The sequence below is a fragment of the Oncorhynchus mykiss genome, chromosome 30 (genome assembly GCF_013265735.2).
Source record: "Oncorhynchus mykiss isolate Arlee chromosome 30, USDA_OmykA_1.1, whole genome shotgun sequence".
In the NCBI taxonomy this organism is placed as follows: domain Eukaryota; kingdom Metazoa; phylum Chordata; class Actinopteri; order Salmoniformes; family Salmonidae; genus Oncorhynchus; species Oncorhynchus mykiss.
In genome coordinates, this window is record NC_050570.1 from 484,863 (window position 1) to 503,419 (window position 18,557).

The 18,557-nt window shown below is 45.7% G+C and overlaps 1 protein-coding gene across 6 annotated transcripts in view; it reads left to right on the plus strand.

Moving 5' to 3' along the window:
- The first annotated feature begins 1,009 nt into the window (after positions 1-1,009).
- Positions 1,010-18,557, plus strand: part of bnip2 (BCL2 interacting protein 2) — a 71,337-nt gene continuing 53,789 nt past the window's right edge. For 5 of the 6 annotated variants that reach the window (XR_005040873.1, XR_005040871.1, XR_005040874.1 and 2 more), the window contains exons 1-3: positions 1,010-1,977; positions 16,634-16,729; positions 17,931-18,010. Coding sequence is in view for 1 of the 6 variants with exons in the window: in XM_036968714.1 (XP_036824609.1) it covers positions 1,580-1,977; positions 16,634-16,729; positions 17,931-18,010 (574 nt within the window). In the remaining 5 variants the exon portion in view is untranslated. The remainder of the gene's footprint in view (positions 1,978-16,633; positions 16,730-17,930; positions 18,011-18,557) is intronic. The other variant, XM_036968714.1, reaches the window with a different exon arrangement.

An 18,557-nucleotide genomic window follows, 5' to 3' on the forward strand; every position in this document is an offset into this window, starting at 1 on the left:
GACGCAGTTGCATGGGGCGGGGTTCAGACCCAGGGCCCCGGGCTTAAAGATGAGCTTGGAGGATACTATGGTGTTGAAGGCTGAGCTATAGTCAATGAACAGCATTCTTATATAGGTATTCCTCTTGTTCATATTGGATAGGGCAGTGTGCAGTGCGATGGTGATTGCATCATCTGTGGATCTATAGGGTGGTATGCAAATTGAATTGGGTCTAGGGTGTCAGGTAAGGTAGAGGTGATGTGATCCTTGGTAGAGGCGGAAACATTTGAGTTTCAATCCTGCAGAAATAAAATTATTGTGCAGTATTGCTCCTGTAGGTTAGTCCTACGAGAAAAAGTATTAGAATGCAGGTATTATGTGTATGATTCCTGTAGGAACAGTAAGACTCGTGCAGAATTGGTCCTGCAAAACCATTCCTGCAGAAATCATCTAAACTAAATTCTGAGGGACTTCCTGCAAGAATTATGTGTAGGAATCCTGCAGGAATTGTAAGAATCGTGAAGGATTGGTCCTGCAAAACCATTCCTGCAGGAATCCTGATGGTTGTCTGACAGGAAAATTATCACAAAAATCCTGTGGGATTTCCTGAAGGACTCCTGCAGAAGAATCATGCAGGAATCCTGTGGGATTTCCTGAAGGACTCCTGCAGAAGAATCAGGCAGGAATCCTGTGGGACATTTTTGTAAGGGTTGTTTTTCAAATTTAGAAACAGAAAATGAAAAATGTGTCGTTTTTCCATTCTCCGTTTTGACTCGGAAATCAAAATAACAAATCATACAGTACATGGAAGTGTTTCTAAAATCCCCTTTGGGGAAAAATAATGGTGTGGAAAAACGATTGGAACCATTTCCGAGTATGACCACTAGGTTGTATGGGTATTATAAATCATACTCCTAGAGCGTCTACTAAATGACTAAAATAAAAATACATGTAAATTGAAAAAATAAAATAAGTGGGGTAGCCTACTCGGGGAGTTTTGTGAAACACTGGCCATAACCAACAGAGGGCATTGTGGGAGAATGTGTCAGCTCTGAGGGGGAGAGGGGGATGACGACGTGTATCTTAATAACGGGGAGAGAAGACGGATTGGACTTTCAAACGACAAGAGATTCATTATGAACCGTCAGACATCAAAGTGTATCATGCTAAACATCTAACGGAAAGCGATTGAATGTGTTTGATTCGGTCTTCATGGCTCGTAAGACATCGTCAAAATCCACTTTATCTAAGTTGGCGCTGCTAAGGACAGTTGGCTAACTAGTTAGCATTGTGGTTAGCATTATCTTTTTGCTCAACGGAGGAAGGAAGGGGAACAGTTGACGCACTGCTCGGCTAGCGGGCTGTTAGCTAGTAACTTAGCTAACTTAGTTACGTTGTTTCTTTATACCTGACTCATTCAGTTTGACAACTAACTTCAAAGAAAATAATTGTGAATGTATGACTTTTTTTGTTGTATTTAGCTACTACTAGAGCTATCAGCTAACAAACCAGCAAGATTATCATATTCATAAACGGTTGCTTTGGGGTTTGAATCATTTGATCCAGACCCTGTTGGAAAGGCAGCAGCAGATCAGCTGTGATGGCTACAGATATGATCGAGAGTGAGGTAGTGCTGAAGGCTGCGGGTGATAACGATATGAGTCTGAACAATAGCCCAGACCTAGACACACCCAGGATTTATGAGAGCCTGGGAGGAGATATCAGGGACACTCCGAGCCCTTCGTCTTCGGCAGTGTCAGGAGGAGAAGAGGAAGAAGATTTAGAAGACCTGCAAAACAGCAGCACAGAGCTTTCATTGGAAAATGGCGAAGAGGCCGCAGGAGCAGCGCTACAGAGGCCAACCCAAACAGGAGGTCCGGCGCAGGAAACGGTGACTCCAGACAATGGAGAAAAACAGGAGGAAGGGGTGGAGGTGGTGCCATGCTCCACTCCCGTCAGAATGCCCCAGACATACTCAACCTCTGGACATAATGGAAGGTATGCGCTCACTTCTTTCTCACCACTGTGCTATCTTGTACACTTTAGTTAGAACAGTTTTATGTCAATACCTATACAGGAAGACTGCAGTCGGCCTAGAGCTGCGTATTATCAATGTTATTGTGCTAATGTCCTTTATTGTCAGCGTGATGGCATCAATATTATGCATGTTCCTGATATCGCAGCCAGCTATCCCAGGAAATTGCAACAACACAAACCTGACAAATACCAACACACATCCATTCAAAATCCTATTTTCCCCAAAACCTAACTCCTAAACCCAACCCCAAACTCTAACCCTAATTGTAACCCTAAACCCAACCCCACAGGGATGATTTTCCTTGTTTAACTATCCTTGTGGGGACCTTTGGGGATTTCATTTCCCTATGAGGATAGAAGAACAAGACCACACACACACAATGAGCAACACTACTACATACTACCACGGTGGACAGCATCAGTTTACTCTGTCTACCACTGATTTCTCTTGCTGTGTATAACATTAGGCCTGCTGAATAAACAGGTCTCTGACTTCATTAAGTTTAGTTCATTAATTGGCAGACTGAACTGTCATTTACTCAGCATTTATACAGTTAGTTTTAGAGAATCACATTAGAGGCTGTCATGGTTGAGTCCATCTCTTCCTGTGGCGATTTCAGATTCAGTGTTTAATAGTCACGTGTACAGGGTTGCAGGTATGGTTGCAGAGTACAGTGAAAATCTTATGCTCCGAGCTCCAACTTGCAGGACTAAGTTAAATTAACTAATGAAAATGGTAATTAAAAACCCAACAGTATGAACAGAAAGAGCACTAACTGTAGCAGTGATTAATAAATACATTGGGGTGGAGGCAGAATAAAGAGGGGGAATGACTGTTGAGGGGGAATGACTGTTGAGGGGGAATGACTGTTGAGGGGGAATGACTGTTGAGGGGGAATGACTGTTGAGGGGGAATGACTGTTGAGGGGGAATGACTGTTGAGGGGGAATGACTGTTGAGGGGGAATGACTGTTGAGGGGGAATGACTGTTGAGGGGGAATGACTGTTGAGGGGGGAATGACTGTTGAGGGGGAATGACTGTTGAGGGGGAATGACTGTTGAGGGGGAATGACTGTTGAGGGGGAATGACTGTTGAGGGGGAATGACTGTTGAGGGGGAATGACCGTTGAGGGGGGAATGACCGTAGGGGGAGCAGTGTGACCGTTGTGGGGGAATGACCGTAGGGGGAGCAGTGTGACCGTTGTGGGGGAATGACCGTAGGGGGAGCAGTGTGACCGTTGTGGGGGAATGACCGTAGGGGGAGCAGTGTGACCGTTGTGGGGGAATGACCGTAGGGGGAGCAGTGTGACCGTTGTGGGGGAATGACCGTAGGGGGAGCAGTGTGACCGCTGTGGGGGAATGACCGTAGGGGGAGCAGTGTGACCGCTGTGGGGGAATGACCGTAAGGGGAGCAGTGTGACCGCTGTGGGGGAATGACCGTAGGGGGAGCAGTGTGACCGCTGTGGGGGAATGACCGTAGGGGGAGCAGAATGACCGTAGGGGGGAGCAGAATGACCGTAGGGGGACTGTTGAGGTGGAATGACCGTAGGGGGAGAGGCGTGACCGTTTTGGGGTAATGACCGTAGGGGGAGAGGCGTGACCGTTTTGGGGTAATGACCGTAGGGGGAGAGGTGTGACCTATGAGGTGGAATGACCATGACTGTAGGGGGAGAGGTGTGACCGTTTTGGTTTAATTACCGTAGGTGGAGAGGCGTGACTGTTTTGGGGTAATGACCGTATGGGGGGAGGCGTGACCGTTTTGGGGTAATGACCGTAGGGGGGAGGCGTGACCGTTTTTGGGTAATGACTGAAGGGGGAGAGGTATGACCGTTGTGGGGATGACCATAGGGGGAGTGGTGTGACTGTTTTTGGGTAATGACCATAGGGGGAGTGGTGTGACCGTTGAGAAGGATTGACCGTAGGGGGAGTGCCGTGACCGCTGAGAAGGATTGACCGTAGGGGGAGAGGTGTGACTGTTTTTGGGTAATGACCGTAGGGGGAGAGGTGTGACTGTTTTTGGGTAATGACCGTAGGGGGAGAGGTGTGACTGTTTTTGGGTAATGACCGTAGGGGGAGCGCCGTGACCCTTGAGAAGGATTGACCGTAGGGGGAGAGGTGTGACTGTTTTTGGGTAATGACCGTAGGGGGAGCGCCGTGACCATTGTGGGGATGACCATAGGGGGAGCAGTGTGACCGTTTTGGGGTAATGACCGTAGGGGGAGAGGTGTGACCGCTGTGGGGGAATGACCGTAGGGGGAGCAGTGTGACCGCTGTGGGGGAATGACCGTAGGGGGAGCAGTGTGACCGCTGTGGGGGAATGACCGTAGGGGGAGCAGTGTGACCGCTGTGGGGGAATGACCGTAGGGGGAGCAGAATGACCGCTGTGGGGGAATGACCGTAGGGGGAGCAGTGTGACCGTTGTGGGGGAATGACCGTAGGGGGAGCAGTGTGACCGTTGTGGGGGAATGACCGTAGGGGGAGCAGTGTGACCGTTGTGGGGGAATGACCGTAGGGGGAGCAGTGTGACCGCTGTGGGGGAATGACCGTAGGGGGAGCAGTGTGACCGTTGTGGGGGAATGACCGTAGGGGGAGCAGTGTGACCGTTGTGGGGGAATGACCGTAGGGGGAGCAGTGTGACCGCTGTGGGGGAATGACCGTAGGGGGAGCAGTGTGACCGCTGTGGGGGAATGACCGTAGGGGGAGCAGTGTGACCGTTGTGGGGGAATGACCGTAGGGGGAGCAGCAGGTAAAGTAAGTGACTATTGAGGGGGTGTGGGGGGAAATGTCCATGGGGGAGTGACAGGGGGGCAGGTATCAGACTAGTGATGGCTATTAAGCTGCCTGATGGTTTGAGGGTAGAAGCTATTGGCCAGTCTTGACAGTTTTTGCCATGATGCTCATGTACTGAACGCGTCTGAGTGATGGAAACGGGGAGAACAGGACATGGCTGGGGTCCCTGATGATCTTCTTGGCCTTCCTGTGACATCTGGTGTTGAAGGGCAGGCATTGTGCACCCAATTTCTTCAGTATCCTGAGATGGAAGAGTCGCTGATCTGCCTTCTTCACCACGGTGTCCGTGTGGTTAGACCATTTCAGCTTCTCTAAGATGTATATGCTGAGGAATTTGGAAGTTATTGACGCTCCTTGGCGGCCGCGTTGATGGGGTGAGTCCAGCCTGGTTGCTCCTAAACTCCACAATCAGCTCCTTAGTTTTGCTAACGTTGAGCGAGAGGTTGTTTACCTGGCACAACACAGAGTGCCTAGTTCCTCCCTGTAGGCTGTCTCGTTGTTGTTGGTAATCAGGTCTACTACTGTTGTCGACAGCGAACTGTACTACTATATTCCCTGTATAGTCGTGAGTATACAGGGAATACATTAGTGGACTGAGGACGCACCCTTGTTGGGCCCCTGTTTTGAGAATCAATGTCGAGGAGGTAATGTTGCCTACCTTCACCACCTGGGGTGGTCCGTCAGGATGTCCAGGACCCAGTTGCGTAGGGGGAGTTCAGACCCAGTGCTTGAGCTTTATAATGAGCTTATATGGCACTATGATATTGAAGGCTAACAGCATACCACCCTGCATCCCACTGCTGGCTTGCTTCAGAAGCTATGGAGGGTTGGTCCTGGTCGGTCCCTGGATGTGAGACCAGATGCTGCAGGAAGTGGTGTTGGAGGGCCAGTAGGAGGCACCCTTTCCTCTGGTCTAAAAAAATTATCCCATTGCCCCAGGGCAGTGATTGAGGACGTTGCACTGTGTAGGGTACTGTCTTTCGGTGTCCTGACTTTCTGTGGTCACTAAAGATCCCATGTCACTTATCGTAAGAGTAGGGGTGTTAACCCCGATGTCCTGACTAAATACCCAATCTGGGTATATCATGGTCACCTAATCATCCCCAGTTTACAATTGGCTCATTCATCACCCTTCCTCTCCCCTGTAACTATCCCCCAGGTTGTTGCTGTAAATGAGAATGTGTTCTCAGTCAACATACCTGGTAAAATAAAAATATGGATAAGGCTGAGCTGTAGTCGATGAACAGCCTCCTCACATATGCATTCCTTTTGTCCAGGTGGGTAAGGGCCGTGTGCAGTGCAGTGGTGATTGCGTCATCCATGGATCTGTCAGTGCGGTAGGCGGGTTGAAGGTTGAGTGTGTTGGGAGGGAGGAGGTGATATGGTCTTTTAGCTCCTCCGGTAGGGTGTCGTTAGTGACCGCGATGTGGTTGGCTTTCTTTTTGTAATCCATTCTCTTTAGGAGCCCCTGCCACTTACGCCTTGTGTACGACCCGCTGAATTGCTCGTCAACTTTGTTCTTATGTTTCGCCATCTTGATCGATCTGCGTAAGTTGTATTTCTACTGTTTAACCAAACTATTGTCTTCTGTCACCTCCCCTGTTGAGAGAGAAACACTAGAAAACACTGTTTTATTGGAGCTCAAGGTGAGGTGCCCTCTTGAAAAGTTATTGATTCAAGATTTTGTTTGGGGAGAACAGTAGCATATGGGTCATTCCATGTCATTTCAGCACTTTCTTAAGTTCTGAAATTGTTTGTGTATTTAGAAAAAGATAATATTAGCATTCCGCCAACCCTAGCCACTCTTACCCAGATGGTCATGCGCAGTCGCAATCTTCGCTCTCTCTCTCCCACTACTCTCTCCTCTTCTATCCTATCATCTCTACCTTCTGCTAAATCCTTCTCCCTCCTGTCTACTCCTTTCTGCATCTCCTGTCTCCTGATTCTGCCTCTTTAACAAATATTGCTTTTCTTTCCATTTATTACTTATTTATTACTGGATTTATTGATTTATTTTGCTCCCCATTAATTATATCTCTACTTTGCACATTCTTCCACTGCAAATCTACCATTCCAGTGTACTTGCTATATTGTATTTATTTGTATTTATTTTTTAAATATTTATTGCCTCTACCTCCCTTATCTCACCTCACTTGCTCACATTGTATCTAGACTTATTTTTCTACTGTATTATTGACTGTATGTTTTCTTTATTCCATGTGTAACTCTGTTGTATGTGTCGAATCTGCTTTGCTTTATCTTGGCTAATTGTAAGTGAGAACTTGTTCTCAACTTGCCTACCTGGTTAAATAAAGGTGAAATAAAAAAAATATATATATACATTTTTTTTTATTACTTAAACTTATATTATAAAAAACAATCTTCACATAATCACTAGTTAACTACACATGGTTGATGATATTACTAGTTTATCTAGCTTGTCCTGCGTTGCATGTAATCAATGTGGTGCCTGTTAATTTACCATCGAATCACAGCCTTTTTCAACTTCGCCAAACGGGTGACGATTTCACAAAAGTACAAACATTGCGCAAATGTACCTAACCATAAACATCAATGCCTTTCTTAAAATCAGTACACAGAAGTATATTCTTTAAAACCTGCATATCTAGTTAAAATAAAATAATAAATGTTAGCAGGCAATATTAACTGCAGGAATTGTGTCACTTCTCTTGCGTTCAGTGCAAGCAGAGTCACGGTATATGCAGCAGTTTGGGCTGCATGACTCTTTGCGAACTGTGTGTAGACCATTTCTTCCTAACAAAGACCTTAATTAATTTGCCAGAATTTTACATAATTATGACATAACATTGAACGTTGTGCAATGTAACAGCAATATTTAGACTTAGGGTTGCCCCCCAATGTAACAGCAATATTTAGACTTATGGATGCCACCCATTGTAACAGCAATATTTAGACTTAGGGTTGCCCCCCAATGTAACAGCAATATTTAGACTTAGGGTTGCCACCCATTGTAACAGCAATATTTAGACTTATGCATGCCACCCATTGTAACAGCAATATTTAGACTTAGGGTTGCCACCCATTGTAACAGCAATATTTAGACTTAGGGTTGCCACCCAATGTAACAGCAATATTTAGACTTATGGATGCCACCCAATGTAACAGCAACATTTAGACTTAGGGTTGCCACCCAATGTAACAGCAACATTTAGACTTAGGGTTGCCACCCATTTGATAAAATACGTAACGATTCCGTATTTCACAGAAAAAATAAAAGTTTTATTTTAGAAATCATAGTTTCCGGATTTGACCATATTCATGACCAAAGGCTCGTATTTCTGTGTGTTTATTATGTTATAATTAACTCCATTATTTGATAGAGCAGTCTGACTGAGCGGTGGTAGGCAGCAGCAGGCTCGTCAGCATTCATTCAAACAGCACTTTACTGCGTTTGCCAGCAGCTCTTAGCAATGCTTGAAGCACAGCGCTGTTTATGACTTCAAGCCTATCAACTTCCGAGATTAGGCTGGAAATACTATAGTGCCTATAAGAACATCCAATAGTCAAAGGTATATGAAATGCAAATGGTATAGAGAGAATAACTGCAACCTAAAACTTCTTACCTGGGAATATTGAAGACTCATGTTAAAAGGAACCACCAGCATTCATATGTTCTCATGTTCTGAGCAAGGAACTTAAACGTTAGCTTTTTTACATGGCACATATTGCACTTTTACTTCTCCAACACTGTTTTTGCATTATTTAAACCAAATTGAACATGTTTCATTATTTATTTGAAACTACATTTATTTTATCGATGTATTATATTAAGTTAAAATAAGTGTTCGTTCAGTATTGTCATTTAAAAAAAATATTTTTATTTCACCCTTATTTAACCAGATAGGCCAGTTGAGAACAAGTTCTCATTTAAAACTGTGACCTGGCCAAGATAAAGCAAAGCAGTGCGACACAAACAACAACACAGAGTTACACATGGAATAAACAAACATACAGTCAACACAATAGAAAAATCTATATACAGTGTGTGCAAATGTAGTAAGATTGGGGAGGTAAGGCAATAAATAGGCCATAGTGGTGAAAATAATTACAATTTAGCAATTAAACACTGGAGTGACAGATGTGCAGAAGATGAATGCAAGTAGAAATACTGGGGTGCAAAGGAGCAAAAAAGAAAACAACAATATAGGGATGAGGTAGTTGGGTGGGCTATTTACAGATGGGCTGTGTACAGGTGCAATGATCGGTAAGTTGCTCTGACAGCTGATGCTTAAAAGTTAGAGAGGGAGATGTAAGTCTCCAGCTTCAGTCATTTTTGCAATTCGTTCCAGTCATCGGCAGCAGAGAATGCGGCCAAAGGAGGAGTTGGTTTTGGGGATGACCAGTGAAATATATCTGCTGGAGCGCGTACTATGGTTGGGTGCTGAGATAAGGCGGGGCTTTACCTAGCAAAGAATTATAGATGACCTGGAGCCAGTGGGTTTGGTGATGAATATGAAGCGAGGGCCAGCCAACGAGAGCATACAGGTTCCAGTGGTGGGTAGTATATGGGATGGTACTGTGATAGACTACATCCATAGACTACATTTTCTGAGTAGAGTGTTGGAGAGTATTTTGAAAATGACATCGCCGAAGTCAAGGATCGAAAGGATAGTCAGTTTTACGAGGGTATGTTTGGCAGCATGAGTGAAGGATGCTTTGTTGCGAAATAGGAAGCCAAATCTAGATTTAACTTTGGATTGGAGATGCTTAATGTGAGCCTGGAGGGAGAGTTTACAGTCTAAACAGACATCTAGGTATTTGTAGTTGTCCACATATTCTAAGTCAGAACCGTCCAGAGTAGTGATGCTAGACGGGCAGGCGGGTGCGGGCAGCGATTGGTTGAAGAGCATGCAATTAGTTTTACTTGCATTTAAGAGCAGCTGGAGGCCACGGAAGGAGAGTTGTATGGCATTGAAGCTGGTCTTGAGGTTTGTTAACAGTGTCCAAAGAATGGCCAGAAGTATACAGAATGGTGTCATCTGCGTAAAGGTGGATCAGAGAATCACCCGCAGCAAGAGCGACATTGATGTATACAGAGAAAAGAGTCGACCTGAGAATTGAGCCCTGTGGCACCCCCATAGAGACTGTCAGAGGTCCGGACAACAGGCCCTCTGATTTGAACTCTATTTGAGAAGTAGTTGGTGAACCAGGCGAGGCAGTCATTTGAGAAGTGAAGGCTATGCTGGTCATTTATGAACATTTGAACATCTTGGCCATGTTCTGTTATAATCTCCACCCGGCACAGCCAGAAGAGGACTGGCCACCCCACATAGCCTGGTTCCTCTCTAGGTTTCTTCCTAGGTTTTGGCCTTTCTAGGGAGTTTTTCCTATCCACCGTGCTTCTACACCTGCATTGCTTGCTGTTTGGGGTTTTAGGCTGGGTTTCTGTACAGCACTTTGAGATATCAGCTGATGTACAAAGGGTTATATAAATAAATTTGATTTGATTTGATATTGAGTCTTCCAATAACAATGCGGTGATTGACCGAGTCGAAAGCCTTATACACGGAACCCAAACCAGCTGTGCGCGTGCACCACATTTATTTTGTTTCCCTACACCAAACATGATCATGACACGCAGGTTAAAATATCAACACAAACTCTGAACCAATGACATTCATTTGGGGACAGGTCGAAAAGCATTAAACATGAAACACGTATGGCAATTTAGCTAGTTAGCTTGCACTTGCTAGCTAATTTGTCCTGGGATATAAACATTGAGTTGTTATTTTACCTGAAATGAACAAGGTCCTCTAATCCGACAATTAACCCACACATAAAACGGCCAACCGAATCGTTTCTAGTCATCTCTCCTCCTTCCAGGCTTTTTCATCTTTGAACTTATATGGTGATCGGCATCTAAACTTTCATAGTATTACCACGACGGCCGGCAAAACAGTTTGTCTTTCAATCACCCACGTGGGTATAACCAATGAGGAGATGGCGCGTGGATACCTGCTTCTATAAACCAATGAGGAGATGGGAGAGGCAGGACTTTTAGCGTGATCTGCGTCAGAAATAGGAGTTCTATTTTAGCCCTTGGCATCACAGACGCTCGTTGGTGCAATAATTGGATATTTCAATTGGATTTCAAACTTTATTTTGTGCCACTTGCGCACGCGACGTGTCCGGTCTGGTCAGCATGTTAGCCAGGTTGAAGACGGCTGCACAGTACTGTCTTTTATCGATGGAGGTTATGATATCGTTTAGGACCTTGAGCGTGGCTGAGCTCAGAAACCAGATTGCATAGTGGAGAAGGTACAGTGGGATTCGAAATGGTCGGTGATCTGTTTGTTAACTTGGCTTTCGAAGACTTTAGAAAGGCAGGGTAGGATAGATCTGTAACAGTTTGGGTCTAGAGTGTCTCCCCATTTGAAGCGGGGGATGACCGCGGCAGCTTTCCAATCTCAGACGATATGAGAGGTCAAACAGGCTAGTAATAGGGGTTGCAACAATTTCAGCGGATAATTTTAGAGATGGTCCAGATTGTTTAGCCCAGCTTGATTGTACAGGTCCAGGTTTTGCAGCTCTTTCAGAACATCAGCTGTCTGGATTTGGGTGAAGGAGAAATGGGGAAGTCTTGGGCAAGTTGCTGTGGGGGATGCAGAGCTGTTGCCTGGGGTAGGGGTAGCCAGGTGGAAGGCATGGCCAGCTGTAGAAAAATGCTTATTGAAATTCTCGATTATCGTAGATTTATCTGTGGTGACAGAGTTTCCTAGCCTCAGTGCAGTGGACAGCTGGGAGGAGGTGCTCTTATTCTCCATGGACTTTACAGTGTCCCAGTACTTTTTGGAGTTTGTGCAACAGGATGCAAATTTCTGTTTGAAAAAGCTAGCCTTTGGAGTGGAACTGTGGGCTGCAGGGCCTGGGTTAACCTCTACATCACCAGAGGAGGAGTTTGATGAGGGTACGGCTAAAGGCTATAAGGACTGGCTGTCCAGTGTGTTGGGAACAGAGAATAAGAGGAGCAGATTTCTGGGCGTGGTAGAATAGATTCAGGGCATAATGTACAGACAATGGTATGGTAGGATGTGAGTACAGTGGAGGTAAACCTAGGCGTTGAGTGATGATGAGAGCGGTTTTGTCTCTGGAGGCACCAGTTAAGTCAGGTGAGGTGACCGCAGGTGTGTGGGGTGGGACGAAAGAGCTATTTAAGGCATTTTGAGTCAGGATGCCGTTCGGTAGTCACTACTACACTAGGTGAGTCAGGATGCCGTTCGGTAATCACTACTACACTAGGTGAGTCAGGATGCCGTTCGGTAGTCACTACTACACTAGGTGAGTCAGGGTGCCATTCGGTAATCACTACTACGCTAGGTGAGTCAGGATGCCGTTCGGTAGTCACTACTACACTAGGCGAGCAGGGGACACAGTGTTCAGAAAAGCTAGCAGGCTGGGGCTAGGAGATGGTTCTTCGGCGACATCTTAACAGAATAGCCTGTTGAGAACACATCGCGCGATCATGTCGGCAGTCCAGTTGGGATGGATCGGCGGGGCTCCTTGTTGACAATAAAGGGTCCAGGCCAATTGGCAAAGGAGGTATTGTAGCCCTAGAATTAGCTGGTATATGGGTCTAGCTCGTGGCTAGCTGATGCTTGCTTTGGGACAGAGGCGTTATTACAAATATAATCAGCCGATTAATCGGTATCTGCTTTTTTTGTTCCTCCAATAATCGGTGTCGGCGTTGAAAAATCATAATCTGTCGACCTCTAGTGCAGAGTATACAGCTGCCTGCTGCTCAAGATAGCTCTCCAACATGTCATAAGTGGAGTTCCATGTTGTTGTGACATGGTGTATGAGCTTGTGGGTCGGTAGCTGTAACATTTCTTGCTTGGTCTTAAGCACGTGAGCAACTGTTGTGCTTCGGTGGAAAAAATGAACTACCTTCCTGATCCTCCCAAGGAGGCGGTCCATCTGCTTCACTGAGATTCCCCTTTGAGATGCTAAATTGATCACAAGTGCAAAGCAAGCTTTCTGTGGCCCCAGTCCTTTATCACTGCATTTACTTGGTTCTTGGCTGGGATATTGCTATTGGGCCTCTCTAGCTTCCAATCTGCTTTCCTAGCGTGGCTCAAGCACTTTCACCATATGTTTCAACCCTTTGTTTTCCACAACAGAGTATGGCCTCATGTCTATAGAGATAAACATCCCAATAGATTTGGTGATGGATTTAGCCCGGTCTGATTCTGCAGCAAAGGGCGTCTTAAATGCCGCTATGAGAAGTTGTTGTCTTTTGGCTCCCGTCACTAACACACCAGGGTGATGACGCTTTAAATGTGTGGGCATGCTCAATGTATTTCCATGATCATACGGCTTTCTTGTGGCACAATGCCTACACACCGTAGTGATGTTGTTCACCACCCTTCTTCCATCATCATATTTGACAGGGAAGCCAAAATGCTCCATGAGACTTAAATGAAGCGGGAGGCTTTTCTAGTTCTTCAGCTCCTCCGCTAGCCATGGCTGTCACTGCTTGTAACGACGGGGATAGCGCTGAACGAGATGGCAGCCTCACTTCGCATTCCTAGGAAACTATGCAGTATTTAAAAAAAAAAACAATTATTTCTTACCCCAGGAAATCTGAAGTTGTATTACATACAGCTGGGAGGAACTATTGGATATAAGAGCAACTTCAATTTACCAACATTACGACCAGGAAAACGACTTTCCCGAAGCGGATCCTCTGTTTGGTCCACCACCCAGGGCAATGGATTGGATCCCAGTCGGCGACCCAAAATAACGGCGCCGCATAAGGGGCAGACGGAGTGGTCTTCTGGTCAGGCTCCGTAGACGGGCTCACCGCTCCCGAGTATACTACTCGCCAATGTCCAGTCACTTGACAACAAGTTTGATGAAATCCGAGCAAGGGTTGTCTTCCAGAGAGACATCAGAGATTGTAACGTTCTTTGTTTCACGGAAACATGGCTCACTCGGGATACGTTATCAGAGTCGGTACATCCACCTGGCTTCTCCACGCATCGTGCCGTCAGAAACAAACATCCCTCTGGTAAGAAGAAGGGCGGGGGTGTATGCCTTATGATTAACGAGTCGTGGTGTGATCATAACAACATACAGGAACTCAAGTCCTTTTGTTCACCTGACCTAGAATTGCTCACAATCAAATGCCGACCGCATTATCTACCAAGAGAATTCTCTTTGATCATAATCACACCTGTTTATATCCCCCTCAAGCAGACACCTCGACGGCCCTGAAAGAACTTCATTGGACTATCCTGAGGCTGCATTTATTGTAGCTGGGGATTTTAACAAAGCTAATCTGAAAACAAGGCTCCCTAAATTTTATCAGAGTATTGAATGCTCGCCCAGGGCTGGCAGCATTCTGGATCATTGCTACTCTAACTTCCGCGATACATACAAAGGAGTTGCTTACCAAGAAGAGTCTGAGTGTTCGTAAGTGTCCGACTTAAATCTATGGCAAGACCTGAAAAATGGTTGTCTAGCAATGATCAACAACCAATTTGATTGAGCTTGAAGAATTTAAAAAAAAATAATGGGCAAATATTGCACAATCCAGGTGTGCAAAGCTCTTAGACTTCCCCAGGAAAGACTCACAGCTGTAATCACTGCCAAAGGTGTTTCTACAATGTATCGACTCAGGGGTGTCAATACTTATGTAAATGAGATATTTCTGTCATTTTCAATACATTTGCAAACATAAAAAAAAACATGTTTTCACTTTTTCTTTATATAGTATTGTGTGTAGATGTGAGAATAAAATGGTATTTTAATACATTTTTACTCAGACTGTATGAATACTTTTGATTAGCATTAGCATGGCCACACGCAGAGCCACACGCACACAGCCACACGCACAGCCAAGTACACAAACCATCTATTGAGGGTCAGTTGCGGCAGTTGGGTGGAGGATCTCTTATTTCCGTCTGTTGTAGGATGAACTGAGAACTGCCGTCATGTCTAGGATATTGAGCTACCAGTCACAGTACAGATAAATGATTGTCTTGTTCCGCTTTCTGTGTCAGATTATCTCTGACTCCTTGGCTTGCTGCTGTTCACTGACTGGAACACAGAGAAGTCTTTTGAAAAGGATATTCAACTGGGATGACCTGTGTCTTATCCTGCAGTCTGGAACCGTTCATAGTACTGGTGTGCTTCCTTTCTAAAACATGATGACCCGCTTTCTCTCCCTGCAGTCTGTAACATTAAACTGTTCTGACTGTCTCTCTCTGTGGTCTGGAACAAACTGTTCTGTCTCTCTCTGTGGTCTGGAACAAACTGTTCTGACTCTCCCTGCAGTCTGGAACATTAAACTGTTCTGACTGTCTCTCTGCAGTCTGTAGCATTAAACTGTTCTGACTGTCTCTCTGCAGTCTGTAGCATTAAACTGTTCTGACTGTCTCTCTCTCTCTGCAGTCTGTAGCATTAAACTGTTCTCACCGGACTGTCTCTCTCTCTGCAGTCTGTAACATTAAACTGTTCTGCCTCTCTCTCTGCAGTCTGTAGCATTAAACTGTTCTGTCACTCTCTCTCTGCAGTCTGTAGCATTAAACTGTTCTCACCGGACTGTCTCTCTCTCTGCAGTCTGTAACATTAAACTGTTCTGCCTCTCTCTCTGCAGTCTGTAGCATTAAACTGTTCTGTCTCCCTGCAGTCTGTAGCATTAAACTGTTCTGACTGTCTCTCTCTCTCTGCAGTCTGTAGCATTAAACTGTTCTGCCACTCTCTCTCTGCAGTCTGTAGCATTAAACTGTTCTCACCGGACTGTCTCTCTCTCTGCAGTCTGTAACATTAAACTGTTCTGCCTCTCTCTCTGCAGTCTGTAGCATTAAACTGTTCTGTCTCCCTGCAGTCTGTAGCATTAAACTGTTCTGCCTCTCTCTCTGCAGTCTGTAGCATTAAACTGTTCTGCCTCTCTCCCTGCAGTCTGTAGCATTAAACTGTTCTGTCTCTCTGCAGTCTGTAACATTAAACTGTTCTGACTGTCTCTCTGTGGTCTGGAACAAACTGTTCTGACTTTCTCTCTGCAGTCTGGAACAAACTGTTCTGACTGTCTCTCTCTGTGGTCTGGAACAAACTGTTCTGACTGTCTCCCTGCAGTCTGTAACATTAAACTGTTCTGTCTCCCTGCAGTCTGTAACATTAAACTGTTCTGTCTCTCTGCAGTCTGTAACACTAAACTGTTTTGACTTGTCTGTCTCTCTCTCTCTGCAGTCTGTAGCATTAAACTGTTCTGACCTGTCTCTCTCTCTCTGCAGTCTGTAACACTAAACTGTTCTGACCTGTCTCTCTCTCTGCAGTCTGTAACACTAAACTGTTCTGACCTGTCTCTCTCTCTGCAGTCTGTAACACTAAACTGTTCTGACCTGTCTCTCTCTCTGCAGTCTGTAACACTAAACTGTTCTGACCTGTCTCTCTCTCTGCAGTCTGTAACATTAAACTGTTTTGACTTGTCTGTCTCTCTCTCTCTGCAGTCTGTATCATTAAACTGTTCTGACCTGCCTCTCTCTCTCTGCAGTCTGTAGCATTAAACTGTTTTGACCTGTCTCTCTCTCTCTCTCTGTAGTCTGTAGCATTAAACTGTTTTGACCTGTCTCTCTCTCTCTCTCTCTCTCTGCAGTCTGTAGCATTAAACTGCTTTGACTCTGCAGTCTGTAACACTAAACTGTTCTGACCTGTCTCTCTCTCTCTGCAGTCTGTAGCATTAAACTGTTCTGACCTGTCTCTCTCTCTGCAGTCTGTAACATTAAACTGACCTGTCTCTCTCTGCAGTCTGTAGCATTAAACTGACCTGTCTCTCTCTCTGCAGTCTGGAGCGCCAGGAGTCTGTTGCAACCACAGAGGCTCGTCTCCGCATGGAGGGGGTGGAACTTAAAGAGGAGTGGCAGGACGAGGACTTCCCCAGGTAACACGCGTCTTCCGACAACCAGGCATACCTAACAACCTGACTTGAGCTGTGGTAATTAGAGGCACCTCAGTCAATACTCATAAACCCTCTGATCTCCAGGCAATATTCTCTTTTCTGGGTAGTAGTCTTGCACACTACATTACCAAAAGTATGTGGCCACCTGCTCGTCCAACATATAATTCCAAAATCATGGCCATTAATATGGGGTTGGTCCCTTCTTTGTTGCTATAACAACCTCTAGTCTTCTGGGAAGGCTTTCCACTAGATGTTGGAACATTGCTGCTATAACAGCCTCCACTCTTCTGGGAAGGCTTTCCACTAGATGTTGGAACATTGCTGCTATAACAGCCTCCACTCTTCTGGGAAGGCTTTCCACTAGATGTTGGAACATTGCTGCTATAACAGCATCCACTCTTCTGGGAAGGCTTTCCACTAGATGTTGGAACATTGCTGCAGGTGGACTTGCTTCCATTCAGCCACCAGCGCATTAGTGAGGCACTGATGTTGGGATGATTAGGACTAGCTCGCAGTCAGCGTTCCAATTCATCCCAAAGGTGTTTGATGGGGTTGAGGTCAGGGCTCTGTGCAGGCCAGTCAAGTTCTTCCACACCGATCTCAACAAACCATTTATGTATTGACCTCGCTTTGTGCACTGTGGCATTGTCATGCTGAAATATGAAAGGGCCTTCCACTAAGTTGGAAGCACAAAATTGTCTAGAAGGTCATCATTGTATGCTGTAGCGTTAAGATTTCCCTTCACTGGAACTAAAGGGCGACAAAACGTTATTGTACTGCCGTTGCTTCCAGAGGCAGTTTGGAACACTGAAGTGAGTGTTGCAACCGAGGACGGAGGGTTTTTACACGCTACACGCTTCAGCACTCGGCGGTCCCATTCTGTGAGCTTGTGAGGCCTACTACTTTGCGGCTGAGCCGTTGTTGCTGCTAGACGTTTCCACAATAACAACACAGTTGACCAGGGTATACATTTGAAAAGTCACGAGCTCTTCAGTAAGGCCATTATACTCCCAATGCTAGACAAATCCACTAATTTGAAGGGGTGTCCACATACTTGTAGTGTATATGTTATTATAATGCTTTCAACACTGAACGAGCAGTTAGTAGTGGTAATAGCAGCTATATCCTCTACTGTTGTTGTGTGCGGGGCAAGGGTTATATATGACCTGTTGTGTGTCTGTAGGCCCCTACCTGAGGAGGAAGAGGAGGACATTCAGCTGGGTGAAGATCTCTTCACTGGACCCTCTGGAGAAGGACAGTCTGGTAAGAAAGCCATTCAGTATCTCTGCTCATCAGTATTTGCCAAACCTCAGATGTTGCATGTTGTTCATGTCATCATTTGGCTGTGCTGCCACATCACTAGGTTATGTGCCGCCTCATCTCTAGGTTATGTGCCGCCTCATCTCTAGGTTATGTGCCGCCTCATCTCTAGGTTATGTGCCGCCTCATCTCTAGGTTATGTGCCGCCTCATCTCTAGGTTATGTGCCGCCTCATCTCTAGGTTATGTGCCGCCTCATCTCTAGGTTATGTGCCGCCTCATCTCTAGGTTATGTGCCGCCTCATCTCTAGGTTATGTGCCGCCACATCTCTAGGTTATGTGCCGCCACATCTCTAGGTTATGTGCCGCCACATCTCTAGGTTATGTGCCGCCACATCTCTAGGTTATGTGCCGCCACATCACTAGGTTATGTGCCGCCACATCACTAGGTTATGTGCCGCCACATCACTAGGTTATGTGCCGCCACATCACTAGGTTATGTGCCGCCACATCACTAGGTTATGTGCCGCCACATCACTAGGTTATGTGCC